Source organism: Anoplopoma fimbria, chromosome 15 (assembly GCF_027596085.1).
Source record: "Anoplopoma fimbria isolate UVic2021 breed Golden Eagle Sablefish chromosome 15, Afim_UVic_2022, whole genome shotgun sequence".
NCBI classification, from domain to species: Eukaryota; Metazoa; Chordata; class Actinopteri; order Perciformes; family Anoplopomatidae; genus Anoplopoma; species Anoplopoma fimbria.
The window spans coordinates 7,187,247-7,205,643 of NC_072463.1; the positions used below are offsets into that span (position 1 = coordinate 7,187,247).

The 18,397-nt window shown below is 40.9% G+C and overlaps 1 protein-coding gene across 1 annotated transcript in view; it reads right to left on the minus strand.

Annotated features, from left to right (window-relative positions):
* Nucleotides 1-2,195: 2,195 nt before the first annotated feature.
* The window catches only part of plekhh1 (pleckstrin homology domain containing, family H (with MyTH4 domain) member 1), a 28,150-nt gene continuing 11,948 nt past the window's right edge, over nt 2,196-18,397 (minus strand). The window contains exons 8-29 of the mRNA XM_054613830.1: nt 18,153-18,231; nt 16,735-16,826; nt 16,424-16,571; nt 15,698-15,834; nt 15,419-15,529; nt 15,071-15,157; nt 14,476-14,634; nt 12,903-12,983; nt 12,443-12,622; nt 12,238-12,349; nt 11,199-11,311; nt 9,488-9,664; nt 9,187-9,284; nt 8,898-9,075; nt 7,923-8,078; nt 7,346-7,443; nt 6,991-7,132; nt 6,730-6,872; nt 6,287-6,416; nt 5,922-6,005; nt 5,182-5,328; nt 2,196-4,080 (exon numbers count right to left, since the gene is read on the minus strand). Of these exons, the coding sequence (XP_054469805.1) occupies nt 3,928-4,080; nt 5,182-5,328; nt 5,922-6,005; nt 6,287-6,416; nt 6,730-6,872; nt 6,991-7,132; nt 7,346-7,443; nt 7,923-8,078; nt 8,898-9,075; nt 9,187-9,284; nt 9,488-9,664; nt 11,199-11,311; nt 12,238-12,349; nt 12,443-12,622; nt 12,903-12,983; nt 14,476-14,634; nt 15,071-15,157; nt 15,419-15,529; nt 15,698-15,834; nt 16,424-16,571; nt 16,735-16,826; nt 18,153-18,231 (2,805 nt within the window). The 3' untranslated portion in view covers nt 2,196-3,927. The remainder of the gene's footprint in view (nt 4,081-5,181; nt 5,329-5,921; nt 6,006-6,286; nt 6,417-6,729; nt 6,873-6,990; nt 7,133-7,345; nt 7,444-7,922; nt 8,079-8,897; nt 9,076-9,186; nt 9,285-9,487; nt 9,665-11,198; nt 11,312-12,237; nt 12,350-12,442; nt 12,623-12,902; nt 12,984-14,475; nt 14,635-15,070; nt 15,158-15,418; nt 15,530-15,697; nt 15,835-16,423; nt 16,572-16,734; nt 16,827-18,152; nt 18,232-18,397) is intronic.

The following is an 18,397-nucleotide window of genomic DNA, read 5'->3' on the forward strand; positions in this document are numbered from 1 at the left end:
TGACTCAATAATTTAAAATCACGTCCTAAAAGACAGTAGGACATGTTGTACTTTGACATGTGACACTAGAAACCTGTTTAATAAAAGTGATGTTTCAGTAGCTTTTTCAATTGTTTCTATGCAGCTGGAATACAGTATCACAACAGGAACAGGAACAAACAGTGAACAGGATACTTACAAGGTCACTTCATCTGCTATAAAACAGACTAATGTTATGTAAGAGGTTAAAAATGATCAAGTTTGGTCAATCAGAGAACTCCCGAATAATGACGAAGACTCAGCAACACACTATAAGCACAATGTGATGGTCAGCGTTTGTAGAACTCCTGGTCGAAATAATACGTTTATACAATTTGATTAAGTCATTCTTCAGAAAGTTGATTGATAATCAAATAATTCTTGTTATTTCAAAGCAAAAAAGACAAACCCACCGGCTCTAGCTTCTCACATGAAGATATGCTGCTTTTCTGCCGTGATAGAAAGTAACAAAGTACATTTACTTAAATACTATACTGTACTCTTACTAGTATTTCCCATTTATCTTAACATTATCAGTCAATCAACCCCTAACCCAGGCTAATGTTCATCTGCAGTCTCTGGCAGGTTGACGGCACTGAAAGAAAACATACAAGATCAAAGCAGCACATAAGCAAAGGAACATATGAAGATGTTAAAATCTGCTCCACCTCCACCAACTACACTTGTAAATGCATATACAGTATATGTGATATTAATAATCCAGTAATTTATACTTTATGATATTAAACAGGAGTGTTTTGACTGTTGGTCAATATCAAGCAATTACAAGTAATGTAAAGGACATTTTAAATATATATTTATACTAAAAAACATTTATCAATGAATGGAAAATAATATGGAGATGAATCTATAGTGAAATTAATTGTTAGTTGCAGCCCTGAAATAACATATTACAGCCATGTGGAGGAGGCAATCACGTTTATTAAAATAAACACCAGGCTTTATTTATTTAAAATAAGCGTTAGCCTATGCACATACAGTACATCCCTCTGTACACACCCTCAGGTGTGTTTTTTTTACATCATGCTTCTTTCATAACTTATTTAGCATACTACTAGTACACTCAGCCCGTAAAATGAGGATTTACAGTGAGGCTAACAGAATGCCCATCCATCCAACAACACTGGAATCTTTTACTCTAAATTAAATTAGATTAAAACTTGTATAAAGCATGTGGCCTGAGCCATTTAGTGCACCGCAGAAAAATAAGAGGAGTTATTTTCTTTTTTGATGAGCAATGAAGGCATGCAGAAATTCAGCAGTCAGCCCTATAACAAGCATTTCATTTAGTAAAAGAGCAGCTATGGAACAACAAGAGCTTCAGACGAGCTATAAAAAAATTGGGGATTTACAGCTTGTATTTTGGCAGGAAAATGCCATTACCACTTTGACCCCCTTGGATAAGAAAAAGCAGAACAGCTTCCACTCCAAAAACATCGACTTCAGTAAAACATTGTGTTGACTGGGCAGCCTGTGGACAACCAGCACAGAGGCTAAGTGTTTAGTTTATGGATGTGTTGGATGAGAGAAGAAGGATTTTAGGAACAAAAACAGTTTTCTTCTTTTCCAAGAGGAGCTTTGACTAAAGTATGCATTTTGTCTTTGTTACATGAACTCTGTGTTTCCTTAATAGATTACACTTAAAGGCAAATCGTGTTTTTGTGAGGGAAAGCAAATGAAAGTTTTTGTTCAGCACAAGAAAATGAACGATGCGTTCAAGAACAGCCGGCGTTATTTTGAGACTTTCAAGAGTTGAAGGACTATAAAAACTAGTATTGCAGTATTATTGGCAAAAAGTACTTAAAGTTATACAATGTAAAAGTACCCATGATGCATTATTAAGAATTCTGAGCACATTTTTAACACAAACTTCCACTGTGGACCAATTGTAATTGTATTCAACAAGAATGTATTAATTTTATGTACGTTTGCATTATAAGTTATACATACAGTCATTATCTGAAAAAAATGGATATATATCATAATATTGATTTAAAATATCAACCGTCTAAGCAGCATGTTGAAATTGTTTGTTTCTTTATATATTTCTGTGTATTTTTTGTGTTTAAAAACAAATGTACTTAGATACTTTTCACGACTGAAAGGTATAAAATAGATTTAATTAAGGTATAAGGAAACACACAGGTACACAGGATTGTACCGTTTATTCTGTTATCACACAAACAAACATAAAGACGACGTCTTTCAAACACATTCTAGTACAGATAAACAAACATACTCTGCTCTTAAATTACTCTGCTATATAAAGGAAACTGTAAGTTTTCCAATAAAACCTAACAGTTGTGGAAAACTTTACCTTCTTAAGCTAAAGCAGAAAAATTTAGGGAGTAAAAATAAATAACTAATACGGACACAAGCGAGACAGTGGTTTGATCCAAAACAGTTCAAGTCTTTTTCATTGAATTTGTCCTCTCTCCTTTTGTTTGTTGATTATTAAAACACTGAATGACCTGATTATGAAACGCTGTATGTCTAATATGTTGTTAGATGACCATCAGCCAAATGAACACAGGAACACGTTGCACTGCTTAACTTTCACAGAAGCATTAAACATAAAATAAATCACTGTTATACACCTTTCATACCACATTGTGTTATTGTGTACCTCAGTAACATCACATCGATAGCAGATCACATACTTCACTTTTATTTGGCCTGCTCTAAATATTAATATCTTTAAAAAACAATAGAAAAGATTACAAAAATGACTTAAATTTCTATGGGGGTTAAAACTTTCCTGCACCCTTTTTTTTTATAAGGAAAACCAAATTTTATCAGGGTAGAGTTGAAAAGATTAGTTGGTTAATTGATAAGTTCACAGACAGAAAATTATTCTGCATCTTTTTTAATAATCGACTCAACATTTAAGTCACTTTTTAAGAACAATTTAGTGGTTCCAGCTGCTCAAATGCTAATATTTGCTCTCTTTTTAAAAGCTTCTATGATATTAAACTTAAAGCTGCCACAAGGAACTTTCATTTAGCGTGGATTTTGGCGCTCCTTGTGGACAAAAGTGGTAGTGTTTCCGATGAACAGATTCCAGTTTTCTCGTGATATAGAGGCATCAGTATTAAATTGAGACAGTTTCATAACCAGTTAAAAAGTTCCTCACACTATATTTAATATTTTGGGGTTTTGGACTTATTTATACAAATTCTTTATTTATTATTTATGGACCTAGTAATTCATCAATAACTTGAGAAAATGATCATCAGATTGATCTATAAAGAAAATAATTGTTCATTGCAGCTCTAAATGAGGGTAATATTAGATTATATCAAATTAAGATGCTTAAAAAGTATCACATGACATACCAGTCCCTTTGTACTTTACAGTACCTGGTGAAGGAATTTAAACGCTGGTTCATTGTAAAGTACGAGTGATCAATCATGGTAAAAAAAGACAGCGACACACAACAATGTATTCCAGTCAAACTAGCTCTCAGAAGGATTATGACAGAAAAGAGGTCTGAAAAACTGGAAAACATGAATGTTAGAATGTAGGCAAACATCTGAGCAGCGGCCGGCGACTAAAAGGATCCCACTGCAGGTAGTAAAAGTGTCCTCAGACCACTTCTGTATTTCAAAAGATAATTCCAACAAGGAATTCAAACCTTGAATCTAAATAGCGCAGAGTTGAAACACTCTTTTGTTGTAGAAATAAATAGTCTAACAAGACTTATCCTGACATTTCTAAATCTAAATCTTCATAAAAAAAGAAAAAAGAAAAAAGAATCTCCTTGTACATGTTGCGTAAAAAATGTAAAACCCGGACATGCAACCCAACGCACTCCATATGAAAGCGGACTGAAGGTGACGTCTGTCATCAGGCCTCCCTGCCGTTAAACGGTGGTGTTTCTTGCACAGTTCACAGTAGTGTGGGGCCCTTGGTGGTGTAGTTCATGGCGGGGAAGTGTTTGCTGTCTACGTCCCAGTGTCCGAGGGGCTGCGGCGAGGCCGACGGGAGGCTGGGGTTCCAGTGGTTGATGTAGCTGGCCATGAGCAGAGTCAGCTCCAGAATCTGAGACAAGAGATCAGGCTTTAACGGGATATGATGTTTCATTTGATTCTGGGGAGCTGGAGGCTCACAGAACACGTGAAAACCTGAGACGCACGCCCCAAGCAACCCGCCTATCAAGGATGGAGTTACTCTCATTAGCTTCACCCAAAGTTGTAACATGACTCTGTGTTAAAGCTCCGTTGAGGTTTCTGCACTTGAAATAAGAGGAACAACCTGTTTTCTCCATCATCAGGGTATGTAGAAACAGATGAACGTGAATCAGTCTGGACTCAGTTTAACCTCCTTCATCTTCAGAGCTGCTGTATACGACTTCAGCACCTTGAAACATTCGATACATCTACACACATCTCCTTTACGCCTCAGCTGCTGGTGGTTTACACCAGACATTTTCTATAAGACGTTTTCACACAACCCTGTCAGATGAAGCCAGCCAGCCCTCCTTCAACACCAACTGTTACGTCCATTTTAAACCGGATGTTATTTGACACTGTTAATTACACAAAAGTGGACAATGTTACAATCTGTTTTTCACACTGAACTGTCGGTTCGGTTTGGAGTTGCTAATGGTTTCAACCATTTATCAAATACTTTTAGTTCAGTATTTGAGCTGCATATTTATCACTTTTATCTAGACTTGCTAGACTTCTTCTTTAACTTCTTCTTTTAGTACTAAGACTTCTCATTTTCACAAGCTCCCAATCACCTCAATGTCTTCAAATTAGTTGAGCTACTCCACAATATTTCCAGTATCCCTGTTTAGGAATCAGGCTTTCCATCATCTGACTCAATGACAGGTGAGAAAGTCTCACATGGAGGCAGAGTGAAAACTTGGTAATCAATCAGACATATTAATAATGTGCCATACAGCAAATGTCAGATGCACAAACAGACATAATAATAATAATGAAAATAATAATAATGACAACAACAACCACCTCAACATGACTATAGACCTGTTCACCACATATCATGGGATGCAGCATCCTCACAAACAGAAGTTCAGTTATTTTTTCACCCTTTACAGTCTGCCTGATGGTAACAGCTTGTATGCACTAAATAGATGATGTGACACCTCTCTAATAACGTCCTCATGACACTCACCTTTGGTTTAGACATCACAAAGACCAGCTTCTCCACGCTCTTCTTCCCGACTCCAGGCTCCCTCTGCTGGCTTGTCACCACCATAAAATCGTCACGGCAGCCACCGAAGGTAATCACAGACTGGTAGGAGAGGGTGACCAGCGTGTGCTGAAGAACGAAGGACATTGGCAGTGTGAAATGTGCACTGACATAAACAGGAAGCGCTTTAAGATTTCTGCTGGTACCAAAATAAAGCGTAGAATTCTTTTAGGAAATCGTTTTGGTTTTGGCTTTTTTTTAAAGGGGCAAATTGAGTGTAAAGAAGCGTGACATTACATCGAAGACTTCTTGTGATTTTAACTTTGTTTTTTCTCCTTTTGATTCCATGAAAGCCCACGAGCAACGCTGCCCGCCAGACCAAGAATGAAATGGATTTAAGCGGGCCGCTGAAAATTACAGAGCTCTACTAACGTGGTTTACATGTTGGAACGGCTGCCTGTCAGGGTCAAGAATGGTAAATCGGAGGCTGGCCGTTTTATTTTCCTGTGGATTTCTGGTTTTTGAAACACCACGGAATAGAAATCCTTCCAGACCAGCGGGTCGACAAAGCACTGCAGTTATAAAGAGGGATGTCACATTTTGAGCTATAAACTGAAGCATTGTTCTAAACTGTTCTAGATAACTTGGATCTCTCTTTCCATGTTTTGTGTAACAACACAGGGCAGAGATAATGTTGGCGGAGGTATTTGTTTGAGACTCACCATTGTATAGTCCAGCACACACAATCCATCTTCATTGACTGCCAGCCACACCTGGCTCTGCTCAACAGGAGAGGGGGGCAGCGGCTGTGGACAGGGGAAACAAAGAGAGGTCGGATTACAGGTGTGAGGTAAACACTGCAGCTTCCTCTCTGGGTCCTCTTCGTGGGTCTCAAACTGGTCCAGCCTGGGCTTGAAGGCTTGATGGATGGGGCTTGTTAGGGTTCAAGCATTCACATCTAGAGAGCATGCTTGTTTAAATAAGTTTAAATAATCAAGGACTGAATACAACCTGCAGCCTGCAGCCTACATCAAGAGTAACATTAAACATAAACGAAGGAGAGAAGTGGACTGCTTTTTGTTCTTACCTTTGCACTGAAGAGTTTGGCTCCATATAGGGGCCATTTGCGAGCCACAGTTAGGTATATTCTCACACACTCGGGTGCACTGCACCCACGTAGCATAGACCACTTAGTGGCCAGACGCTCAGTAAGATCTCTGAGAGGAAGAAAACAAGAACATCCTTCAGTATGATAGATAGATAGATATTTTTTTTATTTTCGTGTCATGCACAGAACGTGCCCAACCTTCATGGGTTTACAAGACACATCTCATCAGGTCACATTTGATTACAAAACAACCGCTCAATCTTAAACAAAACATTCTGCCTTCTCTCTTTGCCATCACTATGTTTTTCAGGATTTATTTATACAGCAAACAAATCTGTATGAGGACATAAGGTTCTCTGGTTCAAGATTTAAAAAAATAGTGAGAGTATTTATTGAGACAACAGCAGTATTTTTTGTTTTACCTGAGCTGCTCTGAGCTGCAGTCCTGTTTGTAGCGTTTGGGGTAGAAGCGCTCTAAGGCCTGCAGGAGAATCAGCTGAGATTTAGGCTGAGGAGAGCCAGCAGGAGAGGAGGCCGCTGGTCTCTCCAAGTCACCATGTTCAACCTGGAAGACAGTTGAAAGAAGAGAGAGGGTTGGAAAGAGAAAGAGGAGTTTAAAACATAGGGATCCTTGCTGACAGTAAGTATTTTTAAGCCTATAATTTAACATATTCTTTACAGACCTGGGCCAAAAGGGCGGCCACCTCCAGAGCCAGCTCTTTGTTCACAGGGAAGTGGCCTTGCTGAACTTCATCATTCAGCTGGTACGCCAGCAGGAGGCGCTCTCGGTCCGTCTCTCCTTTCACCTGAGATCTGAAACACAACCTGTGCGTGCACAAACGAGAAAAAAAAAAAAAGTTCTCATGATTTTCCTGGTAGAGGCTCGACTCATGCACGAACAAATTCCTGCAAACACACGTATCACATCACCGTCTATTATTGTGTGATTCAAGTTTAGACAAATGTCTGTGACAACATAATAGACAATTAGGTGATGTGTGTTTTTTCAAAGCCCAGGTGTGACGATAGAAATCCTACCTGCTTTTGTATGTCAGACGCACTATCCGTGTCCCCTCATTTTTCCCAGGATGCAGCTCCTTTAGGGCCTGCTCCCACTTGGAAATGACATCACAGATCTGTCAAAAGGGATACAAGTCAGTCTCCAGTCAGACGTGTAGTTGTTATCGTATCCATGGCTACAGAAAAACACATCAATCTTCTCTACAAAAGTACTGTGTGCTGCTGGAGCTGTTTGGACAGAGTTATAAATGTGGTTTATTCACTTTCTCTGGTGAGCTGGTTACATGATGTTTCAGTTTCAGTAACCAGAATGAAAACTAAGTGGAAGCACCACTTTCATCATGATTGAGTGGAATTATATTACAGAGTAAAGCTTTGGTATGCTGGCATGTGACTACAGTCAAAAATCCAAAAGTCACCAAAATGTTTGGACAAACTTAATTTGTCAAAATAATCTTTAACTACCAGCTGCTGACCCACGAAAATATTAAGTAACAAGAGACAAATTATATGAATAAATGAAGCACCACAGAGGCCTCGGTGGTGTGTAGAGGTTTTCTTCCACCCACTTATGTTCAGTGACCCAGACTCTTACCTTGGCAGACGGCTGCAGGCAGTGCTCCAGGTCTTTCCCAGACGGATCATCAGTGAAGAGTGCAAACCCAGACAGCTGAGGCTTCCTCACGACGATCCTCTGATTCAGCGTATTGAGGAACTCTTCCACTGTGGTGGAGCCGTCAAAACCCACCACCTACACGAGAAAAGAAAAGGACACGTCTCGTTCACATTGATGAGGAGCAGTAGAAAACCAGATCCAGCCAATATCATCCGGCATTTCCAGTCCAAACTGCGCCACCTATCAGCGAGAAAAGTAACTGCAGCAGCAGCAGATTAGAACTGCAGATGCAAGAGGGGGGTTAAGCCCAAAAACAGCCTTGCATTAAATAAAAAAAATGCAGGAGTCATGTTGTTTTAGGTACCAGTGAGATGATAAAATATGATCCAGGAAGTCCAGTTTGAGAAATAGATCCATGAGTTCGAGGGCTCTTTGGCGCCAAGACACTTATGAAACAGGATTTTGCAACTCTGGAAAGTTACCACGAAGGCAGTGGTTTTATATTCTCTATCGGGACGATCTCAAAGTAAACACTAGAAATACAGAGTTCACGTTAAAAACGTATCTGATTGCATATATTTTTATGTTTTAGTTTTTGCCAGATACCTCTGAGTTGGCCCTCTCGCCCTGCAGGTATCACTAAATACTGAAACAGCTGTTGTTTTATTTGCCTGTAAGCGGCAACATCAACATATCTCCTCACAGCTGCAGGAATAAACTGATGCTGCTGTTAGTTTCCTTCCCTCTAGGCAGAGCATGTTGGAATGTCTCAAAGTGAGGGAGGTGCAGAGAAATTCTCAGATTTGAGGTTTTGCTACTTAAAAGATGACATTGTAATGGTGTCTATAAGGCCTCAATAAGACATAAGGTAGATGCCGCTTGAGTTAAAATTGTGTTTGCATTTCAAGGCCGTCGCCACAAAGACAGCGACAGCGTGTTGTGCTTTTGTGTCACCTGGTAGGTGTTGTTCATGAAGTGGACTGGGATGCTGAACGGCAGTGAGTGGTGGTAGGGGTTCCTCAGCAGGATGGAGACGATCTCCATACGGGAAGGTTTGGCCTCCCGCTCTCCGTTCTGCAGCGTTCGCTCCACGGACCTCTGACAGTACACGGCATACTTCCCCACCTCACTCCTGTGTTTGACAAAAAAAAAGGGGGACAATGCAGTAAAACGGCCTCAGATCTGATTTTTTAAGTTAATTCGGCCGAAGTCATGTGACAGCTAAAGGCTCAGGGCACCTTACCTCGGGTCAGCGTTGCGTTGCAGGTACTGTTTCAGGTACCAAAGGAAATGTTGTTGAGGAAGGAACAGAGCCACGCACAGAGACAACAGCTGCCAGCACTGCAGGAAGAGGAGGTCAAAGAAGAGAAGTTTAATTTACAGGATCTTTTGTATGCATACATTTTTTTTAAACTTCTCTCTCAAGTTCACATTCTGAGTTAACCCCCCTTTGGTTTCTGTCATGTCGTTTGTAAATTATTTTAAATTGAACCACTTTGCCCTTCACATGCATCTGTTTTGTCCTGCGTGTGCACCAGGCTGACCTGTGTGAGGGAGTAGTTGTGTGGCGTCCGGCGGTTGGTCTGCTTGATCAGCTGACAGTACACCTCGTTCTGCAGCTCCGGGTGGGTCAGGCACACTTGCAATGCACTCTGGGCCAGCGAGGTGTGGTAGTCGACAGACGGAGACTCGGCCAGCACGTTGATGAAGAGCTGACAGGACTACAGAGAAGGAAAGACTTCTGGCAGTTAATTCCACCGCATCACCAGCAGGTGGAGGCAAACACACACCAGAGACTACACAGTTAAATGTGTCTACAAACAGCAAAACTAGTAGAAGTCCAGGTGATGATAATAATCAGGTCAGAAGAAATGATAAAAAAACAACATAAATACATGGCATCAGGTCAATATGTCATTATTTTTTTTCATATTTTCAACTTTTGTCCTCTTGTCTGAGACAGTTGAAGACAATCTTTTGAACTAACGTTTTGAATCCATGAGTTTGGCATTTTGGCCGTCAACTTCTTGGTTTTTGCAACCAGAAAAGAGAGGGAGGAGCTAAGTACAACCGAACGCTGACTTTTTTAGGCAATCAAAATGTTAAATCTTAACATTCATGAAGTGAAAACACGCTGTGAAAGGGTTAAAGTTGTAGGACGAGAACCTCGACAACTCCCAGGTCAGACAACGATGTGGTAGCAACCTGTCAATCAGAAGGTAGCCACGCCCCTAAAGCATACCCTGCTTTATGGTCTATTTTACTCTAAATGGGACCATAATTAACTAAATAAACATCTTACAGTATTGGAGAAGACTTGAAACAAGCGATTGGGATCATAAACTCATGTTTACAATGTTTACTGTGGTAATAAATCAAGTGAGAAGTAAGGTCATTATCTGATCGACTTCTATAAAATCTGACCTCTTTTTGCAAACCAGAGGAGACGCCCCCTTATGGCCGGTAGAAAGAATGCATGTTTAGGGCACTTCAGGCTTCGGTCCTCAACCAATTTATCAGTTTTCGTCAGCCTTGTCAGATTCATTAATTCTTCAAAGGCATGAGGTAGAGCGTAGACCTGAAAAGCGTGTCACTTCCATTCATTCTGCTTCTTTGTGTGTTTGTGACTGTTCTTTAAGGCTGGCTGGTCAAAGAGAGGGCCGATCCATTCAACTTTCAATCCCTCAGCGCAGTGAGTGAAGTGAAGGGGGGGAGGGGCTTCTGGGTGGGCGCACTGAAGGGCCACAGAGTTGAAAAGAGAGGAAAAGGATCTGCCATCTTCCTGCAAGGTCCCCGTTCTGCTCTGATCCCACTTCTCCTCCCCGGTCCTGTGGCTTCCATGTCCATAGCTGCCACTCTCTGAAGGCCCTGACCTCCCATGTCTGGTCTTTAAAGGGGCTCCTTTCACACTGGCTCTAAACCAGAGGAACAGTTAGCCTCAATCAGAGCAGATAATCAAGGCCATTATCTCTCTTCCACACTTTTAATGAGCTTGGGTTCTCGTCCTGGAGCCTTTGATCTGGTTTAGGGGCCAGGAGGGAAGAGAGGAAGAGGGTCGCGGAGCGTATCCAGGAGTAGGAGGGGATAATGGGGGTGGGGGTGGGGGGGGGGGAGTAGGAGGGATGGTGCCTTGAACAGACCCTCACAGTGAGAGCCCCACAGAAAAGGAAATATTTGGAGAAAGGGATCAAAGGAAGAGGAGAAGAGGAAGTGGAATAGAACTAGAGGGACAGAATGAAAGGTGGAGAGACTGACCTTGAAAAGCTTGAGAGCTTCTGTCTGCAGAGCTTCAGAGGGCAGAGTAGTGAGAGGAGAACGCAGACCCTCCTTACAGAAGCTCAAGGCCTCGCTCCTCCACAAGGCAGATTCTGGGAAAAGAAGAAGCACGCACACACACACACACACACACACACACGCAAACACAGAAACCCACGCAAACACATGCACGCGCACACACAAACAAGATTGAGTTTCAAAGCCGTAATGACTCAACAGCTGACAGATATTCACACACAGCGCTCCAGTCGTAAACACAGGCTGCAGTGTGGATTAAGGCCGTCACACACAGAGGATCAAAATAACGTGTAGCGTGCTACTGAGTCAATTTGTATCCACTTATGGAGACTTTTCAAGCCTTTAGCCTTTAGCATCTACTGTGAGTGTTACAAATACATGTCCAGTGTTGACAACAAAGAATAAGCAGTGTTCATGTAACTTGTAACAGAAATGATGAACCAGCCACAGCTACCACTGAGGACACTGAGATTCTGTTATAAGGTTTTTTTGTGTAGAACTATCACTGTCCTTTTACTTCTCAGTCAACAAAATATTTAAAACAGCTAAATTCATCAGTGTTTAAGACATTTTTTCTGAATAAAATACAGTATAAAGATTAAACATCTTTCCTGATTCAAATGAGAAAACATTTGGCTTTAAACAAAATCTAGATGTTCATAGAATTGCTAAAATGTACAGTTAACTAAATAATTTTTTTTTAAAAAAAATAGGAATCAACCAAATGATAAAAGAAGGCAGGTGAGGGATGCATTATGGGAATTTGGACTCATGACCTCAGTATATCCTGCCTACAGCGCTGCTTTTTAGAGTTAAACTGAATATTTTGGACAAAAACAATTAACTTTGATGTGTAACTTCTTTGTAATTCTCAACACTAAGGGCAGTTTGGCATAAAGTACATTTGAAGTTAAATACATTTTCAACCTCTTCTCATCAACACCAATAATAATGCATTTAATAATGACGCTTCTTTGCTGTAGAACAGGGATTTCCTCACCTGGGTCTCCCTCTGTGTCGAGGAGTTTACCAATGAGCTGCTCGTACTCTGTGCCCACTTTGAAGTTCGCACAGCTGCCCGCTGCCACAGTCAGGTGATACAGCCACGTATCCTGTGTAGAAAAATGTGGAAGCACAAATAAATGAGTCCCAAATCTAATGATAAAAATCAAACATGTATTAATTACACAATTATGTAACATTACCTTCTCCTGCTTGGTGCCAATGAGCATGTAAGTAGGACTCTGCTCTCTTGGTTGGACCACCAAGGTGCAGTGTGAGGAGAGGAAGCCTCGACTGCCTGCCTCGTAGTCCTCATCTGAATCACAGGAGCGATCCACTTCCTGTACCGAGGCCTCCCGCATCTGCAGCTGACCCAGAGCCAACTAAGAGAGAAGAAGTAAATCAGCAAACCATGAGCCAAACAAAAGCTAGTGATAACTATATAAGATTTAAGTGTGTTCAATGACAAAAATATACTAAATTGACATAATTCCATCGCTTCTTCTTGCCTAAGCAACATCTGTAAGCACCTATCCCCTATTCTGGGAAAAAGCCTATCATTGTGTGGGAAGCAGCCTGTATTTGTGAGGTGTGAATAATCACAGACAAAAGACAACATTAAAAACAGGCGAGGGCATGTTGGGAGAAGGGAGGCTTGTAAACCTTGTCTTCCTGATTACGATAGTAGTAGAAGACTTTTCCAACCAGGGAACACCACACCAGCTTAGAGTGTCCATGTTTGACCTGAAACAAGAAGACAAGGGCATAGAAAGTATTAGAAAAGTATCAGGACACATTAGAAGATGATCTGGCTGTTGTTTTTTAAACCATAGTAAAAACAAGACTTAACTTTGTATACTATGTTTTTTAAAAGCTTGACAGATGTCAGTCAGGGAGTTTCTACAACTGACCAGCAGATGTCCCAGGAGTGTGCAGTTAAGTTTGCAAATCATTATTTAAATTGATTTAGTTTTCAAAGTAAAGATACAACTATCTTCTGTCAAATGTTAACAGTCCATCCGCGTTGGGATTCTTACTTTCTGTGACAGACTTCTTTCAGAGAGTTTTAGAAATGTGAATGGAGCAATGATTTCACTGAAGGATGCCGTCGACACGAAGCCAGCTGTGCATCCCTTAAAAAAAAAGGGGTCATCGGGGTTAACAGCCCCCCCCCCCCCCGGTCTGGACCGAGATCACGTCATAACCATCAGATCAAAGGCGAAGCTCAGGAAGGGATTTGGCGTTTGGTGTGAGGACATGAGCTGTCAGTCATCTGTCAGAGACCCATCACACACATCTGTCAGATGTTTAAGTGTCTTAACTCCACCAACAGAAGACAAGCCTTGGCTCAAGAGAGGCAGGGAGAAGAGGAGGGTTTGAGGTGGAAGCAGCTCTCAATCATTCCAGCAGATCGGCCTCACTGCCGTGTCCCAACGTGAAGGATGTTTTCAAGAATCTGCTTCAAGATCTCCGTCAAACCCTCCCCACCCCAGTGACAGGCACTTCTAAATCTGTCTGAAAGAGGAGGTTTAGCCTGAAAAAAAGTTATTTCTGGCGTCCTCCTGGTTAATCTGTACCTTTTGCATCTATGCAGTGAAGGCGAGATAGGGGTCGTAAGGCTACTTCACAAACAAGTTAAAAATCTACTAAATTAGGTGCATTGTTTCAGTAAATACAAACATGTAAACAAAAAAAGTTTAATTATTTCTATTTGTTTGTGTGACTCCAGATGTCATAGAAACTTGAGCTGAAAAACTTAATCAATCAGTCGGTAGGCAGAAAAAACAAAATATTGATAATCTAATAATAATTTAAGTCATCTACTCGTTATAAATATATTTTCACCTCTTATTTTTTATTTTTTTTAAATGGTCAGATTATAAAATGAATAATTAGTTGCAGGCTTAATAAAATATTAAAGCTTTGAATATGATACTCCTGTAAAGTAATAACTATGGAGGTTTTGTTTGTTTTATATGCTAAATTTCATGAATATTTAATGCTAGACAGAAATACTTTCTTACTGAGATAAATATGTGAAGATTAATATCATACTAATACTTTGCCAGCTGTTTCCAGTTTTAATGCTAAAATAGGCTAATTGTCTCCTAGCAGTTTAGCTTCACATTTAGCTTACAGACATAAGACTTAATGATCTAGTAGGGTAAGCAAAAATAAGTTTTCAGGTGCTTTAACTGATCTAACACTTCTTCTACTTCTACTTCTGTCTCCTGACCTTTGTAAGCCAACCCCTCACGGTGGGCTTGGCGGCGGTCTCCACTGTAACCGGGCTGCTGGCCTGGACTTTGAGTATGTTCTGCAGAACCCTGATCCACTCCTCCAGGATGTTGGGTGAGTCGGCGGTCAGATAGAAGGTCTTCTTCTCTGTAATCAGCTGATTAGACGAAAAAAGGGGAGAAATATGGGAAAAATGCTAAGCCGAGCCCGACTGAGATAGCATCGTCGTGTCAGATGAGATCAGAATCAGCTGCCGAAGAGCCAGGAAAACATTCCAGAGCAATGCTATACCTGATGTCATTTTAAGCTGCTTCTCTGGTATGCAGCAGTAAAGCTCTACGGTGATGCAGTGCTATAATAAGAGAGTGTGTGTGAAGCTGCATCTGCCCTCTAACAACTGTTTTTCTATTTTTCCTTCATGCTACAAGCTTTTGAATTGTAGATCTTTAAAAAATGTGCTATCATTACAATGCCTTTCTTAGCATTTAGAAGAAAATAGTCACAGGGTGCAGCACAAGTTATACTCTCCTTCTTACACAAAGTTAAGCACTAGGAATCCTTTGCTTAGGATATCAGACATGTTTTCCACTCACTTGAAATGTCTGCGCTCCCTCTCCACGAACTATACGGCAGGACGAGTTCAGCTCAATCTGACCCTGGGGTTTCCTGATCACGTCACTCTGAAAAAGAAACACACAAGAATCTTTATTTCTGTCAAAAACTATAATTATAAATTCCATCACAAAGTTCCCTGCGGTAACGTACATCTTCTTTAATCTAGATTAACAACACTGCTAGTGATGAGGGGTAAGGTGGTGCTCGTGCTTTCAACTACAACCATCTTGCACGCAAACACACAAACTTTTGAAATATTCGTGCAATGTTTTTACGTGCAGACAGCAAAACCTTAGAAGGAAGCAGGCAGGCGGGCTCGCACTCACAGGAGATTTGTAGTAGAGGATCTCTCCATTCCTCAGGATGAACCAGCGGCGTTTCCAGGCTTTCACCTGACTGCCCATCTTCAGCAGGTACCCGGACTTCTCCAGCATCTCCTACAGACACAAACAACTGACTGCTCATTCAGGATTTGACTAATGATTTATTTACCATTAGATTTTTTTCTGCAGAGATTTGTGTCAATTTTAACTGGTGTTTTGTAAAGTAACAACATGGAAAAGACAGCCAAAGGCCTCAATTATAAAAAGCACAACTCCACTCACAGGCCCGACGCTCTCACAGGAATAGGAGGAGGTTCGCTGGACTTTATGTTCCGGTTCGGAGTAGTCGCTGTCCAGGGAGTAGGCGTCAGGAGGAATGGCATAATCACTCTCTGAGCTGATGGAGGACATGGACACACCTAGCAAAAAAATGATTTAGAGCCAGTAAGCAACAGGAAGTTCAAGACAGAAGGCTCTTAAATGGGAAACCCAGACTCTGAGATCACTTCTAGATCTCATCAGTATGCGGTGTTCAATTAGTTATTTTGAGTGAGAGTGGTGAATATCTGTAGCCACTGAGTGCCTTCCTTTAAACTGCACTCACCTACTTCTACTTAAGTTAATGATTTCTGATGTATCTTGGTATTTTCCGTACTTACAATGCAGCTTCTTGCAGCTGCATACCATTGTGGTGAGCAGACAAGCGTTTGCCTAGACCTGCTGTATTTCTCTCTGTATGAACGGTAAATGTGCTCCTCCTGATATTTTTCATAATTGATTTTTTTAGTGTTGCTGTACATTGACAACCCTGCATCTTATCGGATAAACTGAAGTATAAAAGTACATGCTCAGTACTCTGGTCCTATCTTTAGGCTGATAAAACACTGGATCCAAAATTCATGGATTATCTTAAACTTGTGTTGTCAGAAAGCTTGTCTTGAGATTATGAGATTTTAGAAATATGTGGTTTTTAACTGTCCTGGCTGCACAGTAATGTGTAATCCTCACCTCTCTTGACGGCCCGCGGGCTCCCCGGGACGCTGCCCTTCTTGTCCGGGAACAGGATGGAGGTCCGTAAACTGGCCAGAGAGCCGCTGTCGTCCTCAGACCCAGAGTCGTCATCAGGAAGAGGAACACTGCTGATCTGAGTGGCTTTCTTAAAAAAAAAAAACACACATTTGAATGAGTACAGTAAATAAAACACCACATAATGTTTATTGCAGTTTACGCGACAACCCGTATGATGTTTAAAACGCAGAAGTATCTGAAAAGCTGCATCAAAAGTGAAGCACAATAATAAAAAGTAAAATGTCACTCACCCCTTTCAGTGTTGTATAGACTGGTACATTGATATTCTTATAGATCAGCTGGGTGAACGGACCTGCCGCTGGGTATTGGGGTAAATTGGACCCTGCAACATACACAGGCAAACAGTTATTCTTCTTACTTATGGATGTGTACATAGATGGCCAATGCAACATTTATATTATTGAGATTATGTCACTTTTACTTAACAGCTGCTACAAATACCAAGAACAGAAAAATGAAAAAGTCTGTATACTCCCTCTGTAATGTAAATTACACAGAAATATCTACAAGTAACATTAGCCAACATGAGGTTATTATAGTCTGTAGCATATGTATTTTAACCGAGGTGCATTTTATTGCTTAGGAATTTAAGTTTTTATTTGTAAAAGGAATAGAGTTGTTTCTTCTTTTTATTGGTGAAATTGTCTTGTTTATAATAAAGAAACACCCATCACTACATTAGCCTATATATACAAATACACATAACTCAATAGAAAATAATATACAGACAAAACACATGAGTTTAAAATGTATGCAAAACAGCTCTAAGACTGTTGCACCATGTTTCGGCCAATTTGATCTATTAGCTGTCTATAAGCAATTTCCAGAATTAAAATTAAAAAGTTTTGTAATTATGGTTATTGCTTAACAGTCACTCTGATTAGTTTAGATACATGATCATTAATATATAGTTTAAACCCATTTAAAGCAGCATCATATGCTTCTCCAGAACTGGTCCATGGTTTTCATTCTGCCTGAGATCTAAATGCTCAGACAACAGATGCACCTTAAGGCGCAAACATGAGAGAAAGCTGAATACGCTGAGTAAGCTATAACTTTATCCACAACAGCCAATTTGGCAGTAAGGAAATTCAACAGTCGGAGTGCTGTCAAACCTCTGCATCCTGACAAGAGAGATGATGTCTGGACAGAAAGCAAAGCAGTAATTTACGCCCAGACCACGTCCTTTCATCGCAGCTGATTAAAAAGCAACCACTCTAAACCTCACCGCTGCAATGCTCTTTAAAAAAAGAACAGGGAAGAGGAGCCCACACCTGTACAGGTGTGTGGAGCCCCGGGCCGGAGGAAGTGACATCAAAGGGGGCAATGACAGATCCAAACCCACCACACACCTCCAGAGAGGCTTTAGTGTCAGCTGAATGACATGTCAGCTCACAGTAATGACTCATCTCCTACACCACCCGGACTCATGCAGACGAGCACACACACACACACACACACACACACACACACACACACACACACACACACACACACACACACACACACACACACACACACACACACACACACACACACACACACACACACAGGGCGAGACACTGCTGCTGTCTTCATCTCTGCTTCACACTGAATATAAATGGATGTCCAGGAAAGAGATGATGGTTAGTTTCTGCAGGGGGCTCACCTCGTCCGGGGCCCCTGGCTCCAGGGCCGGCCTCTGATACTCTCATTCCTGACTTTGCCACAGCATAGATCCGACTCTCCTGCAGAGAGAACAAAGTCAGGATTATTCCTCTTCAATCCACTCAAACATTCATTATAAACACCTTTAGACAGTACAACATGTTAGCATTGAGATATTTGCTGTTTACATCATTAAAGGAATAGTTTGACATTTTGGGGAATTCACTTATTACATGAGAAGATCGA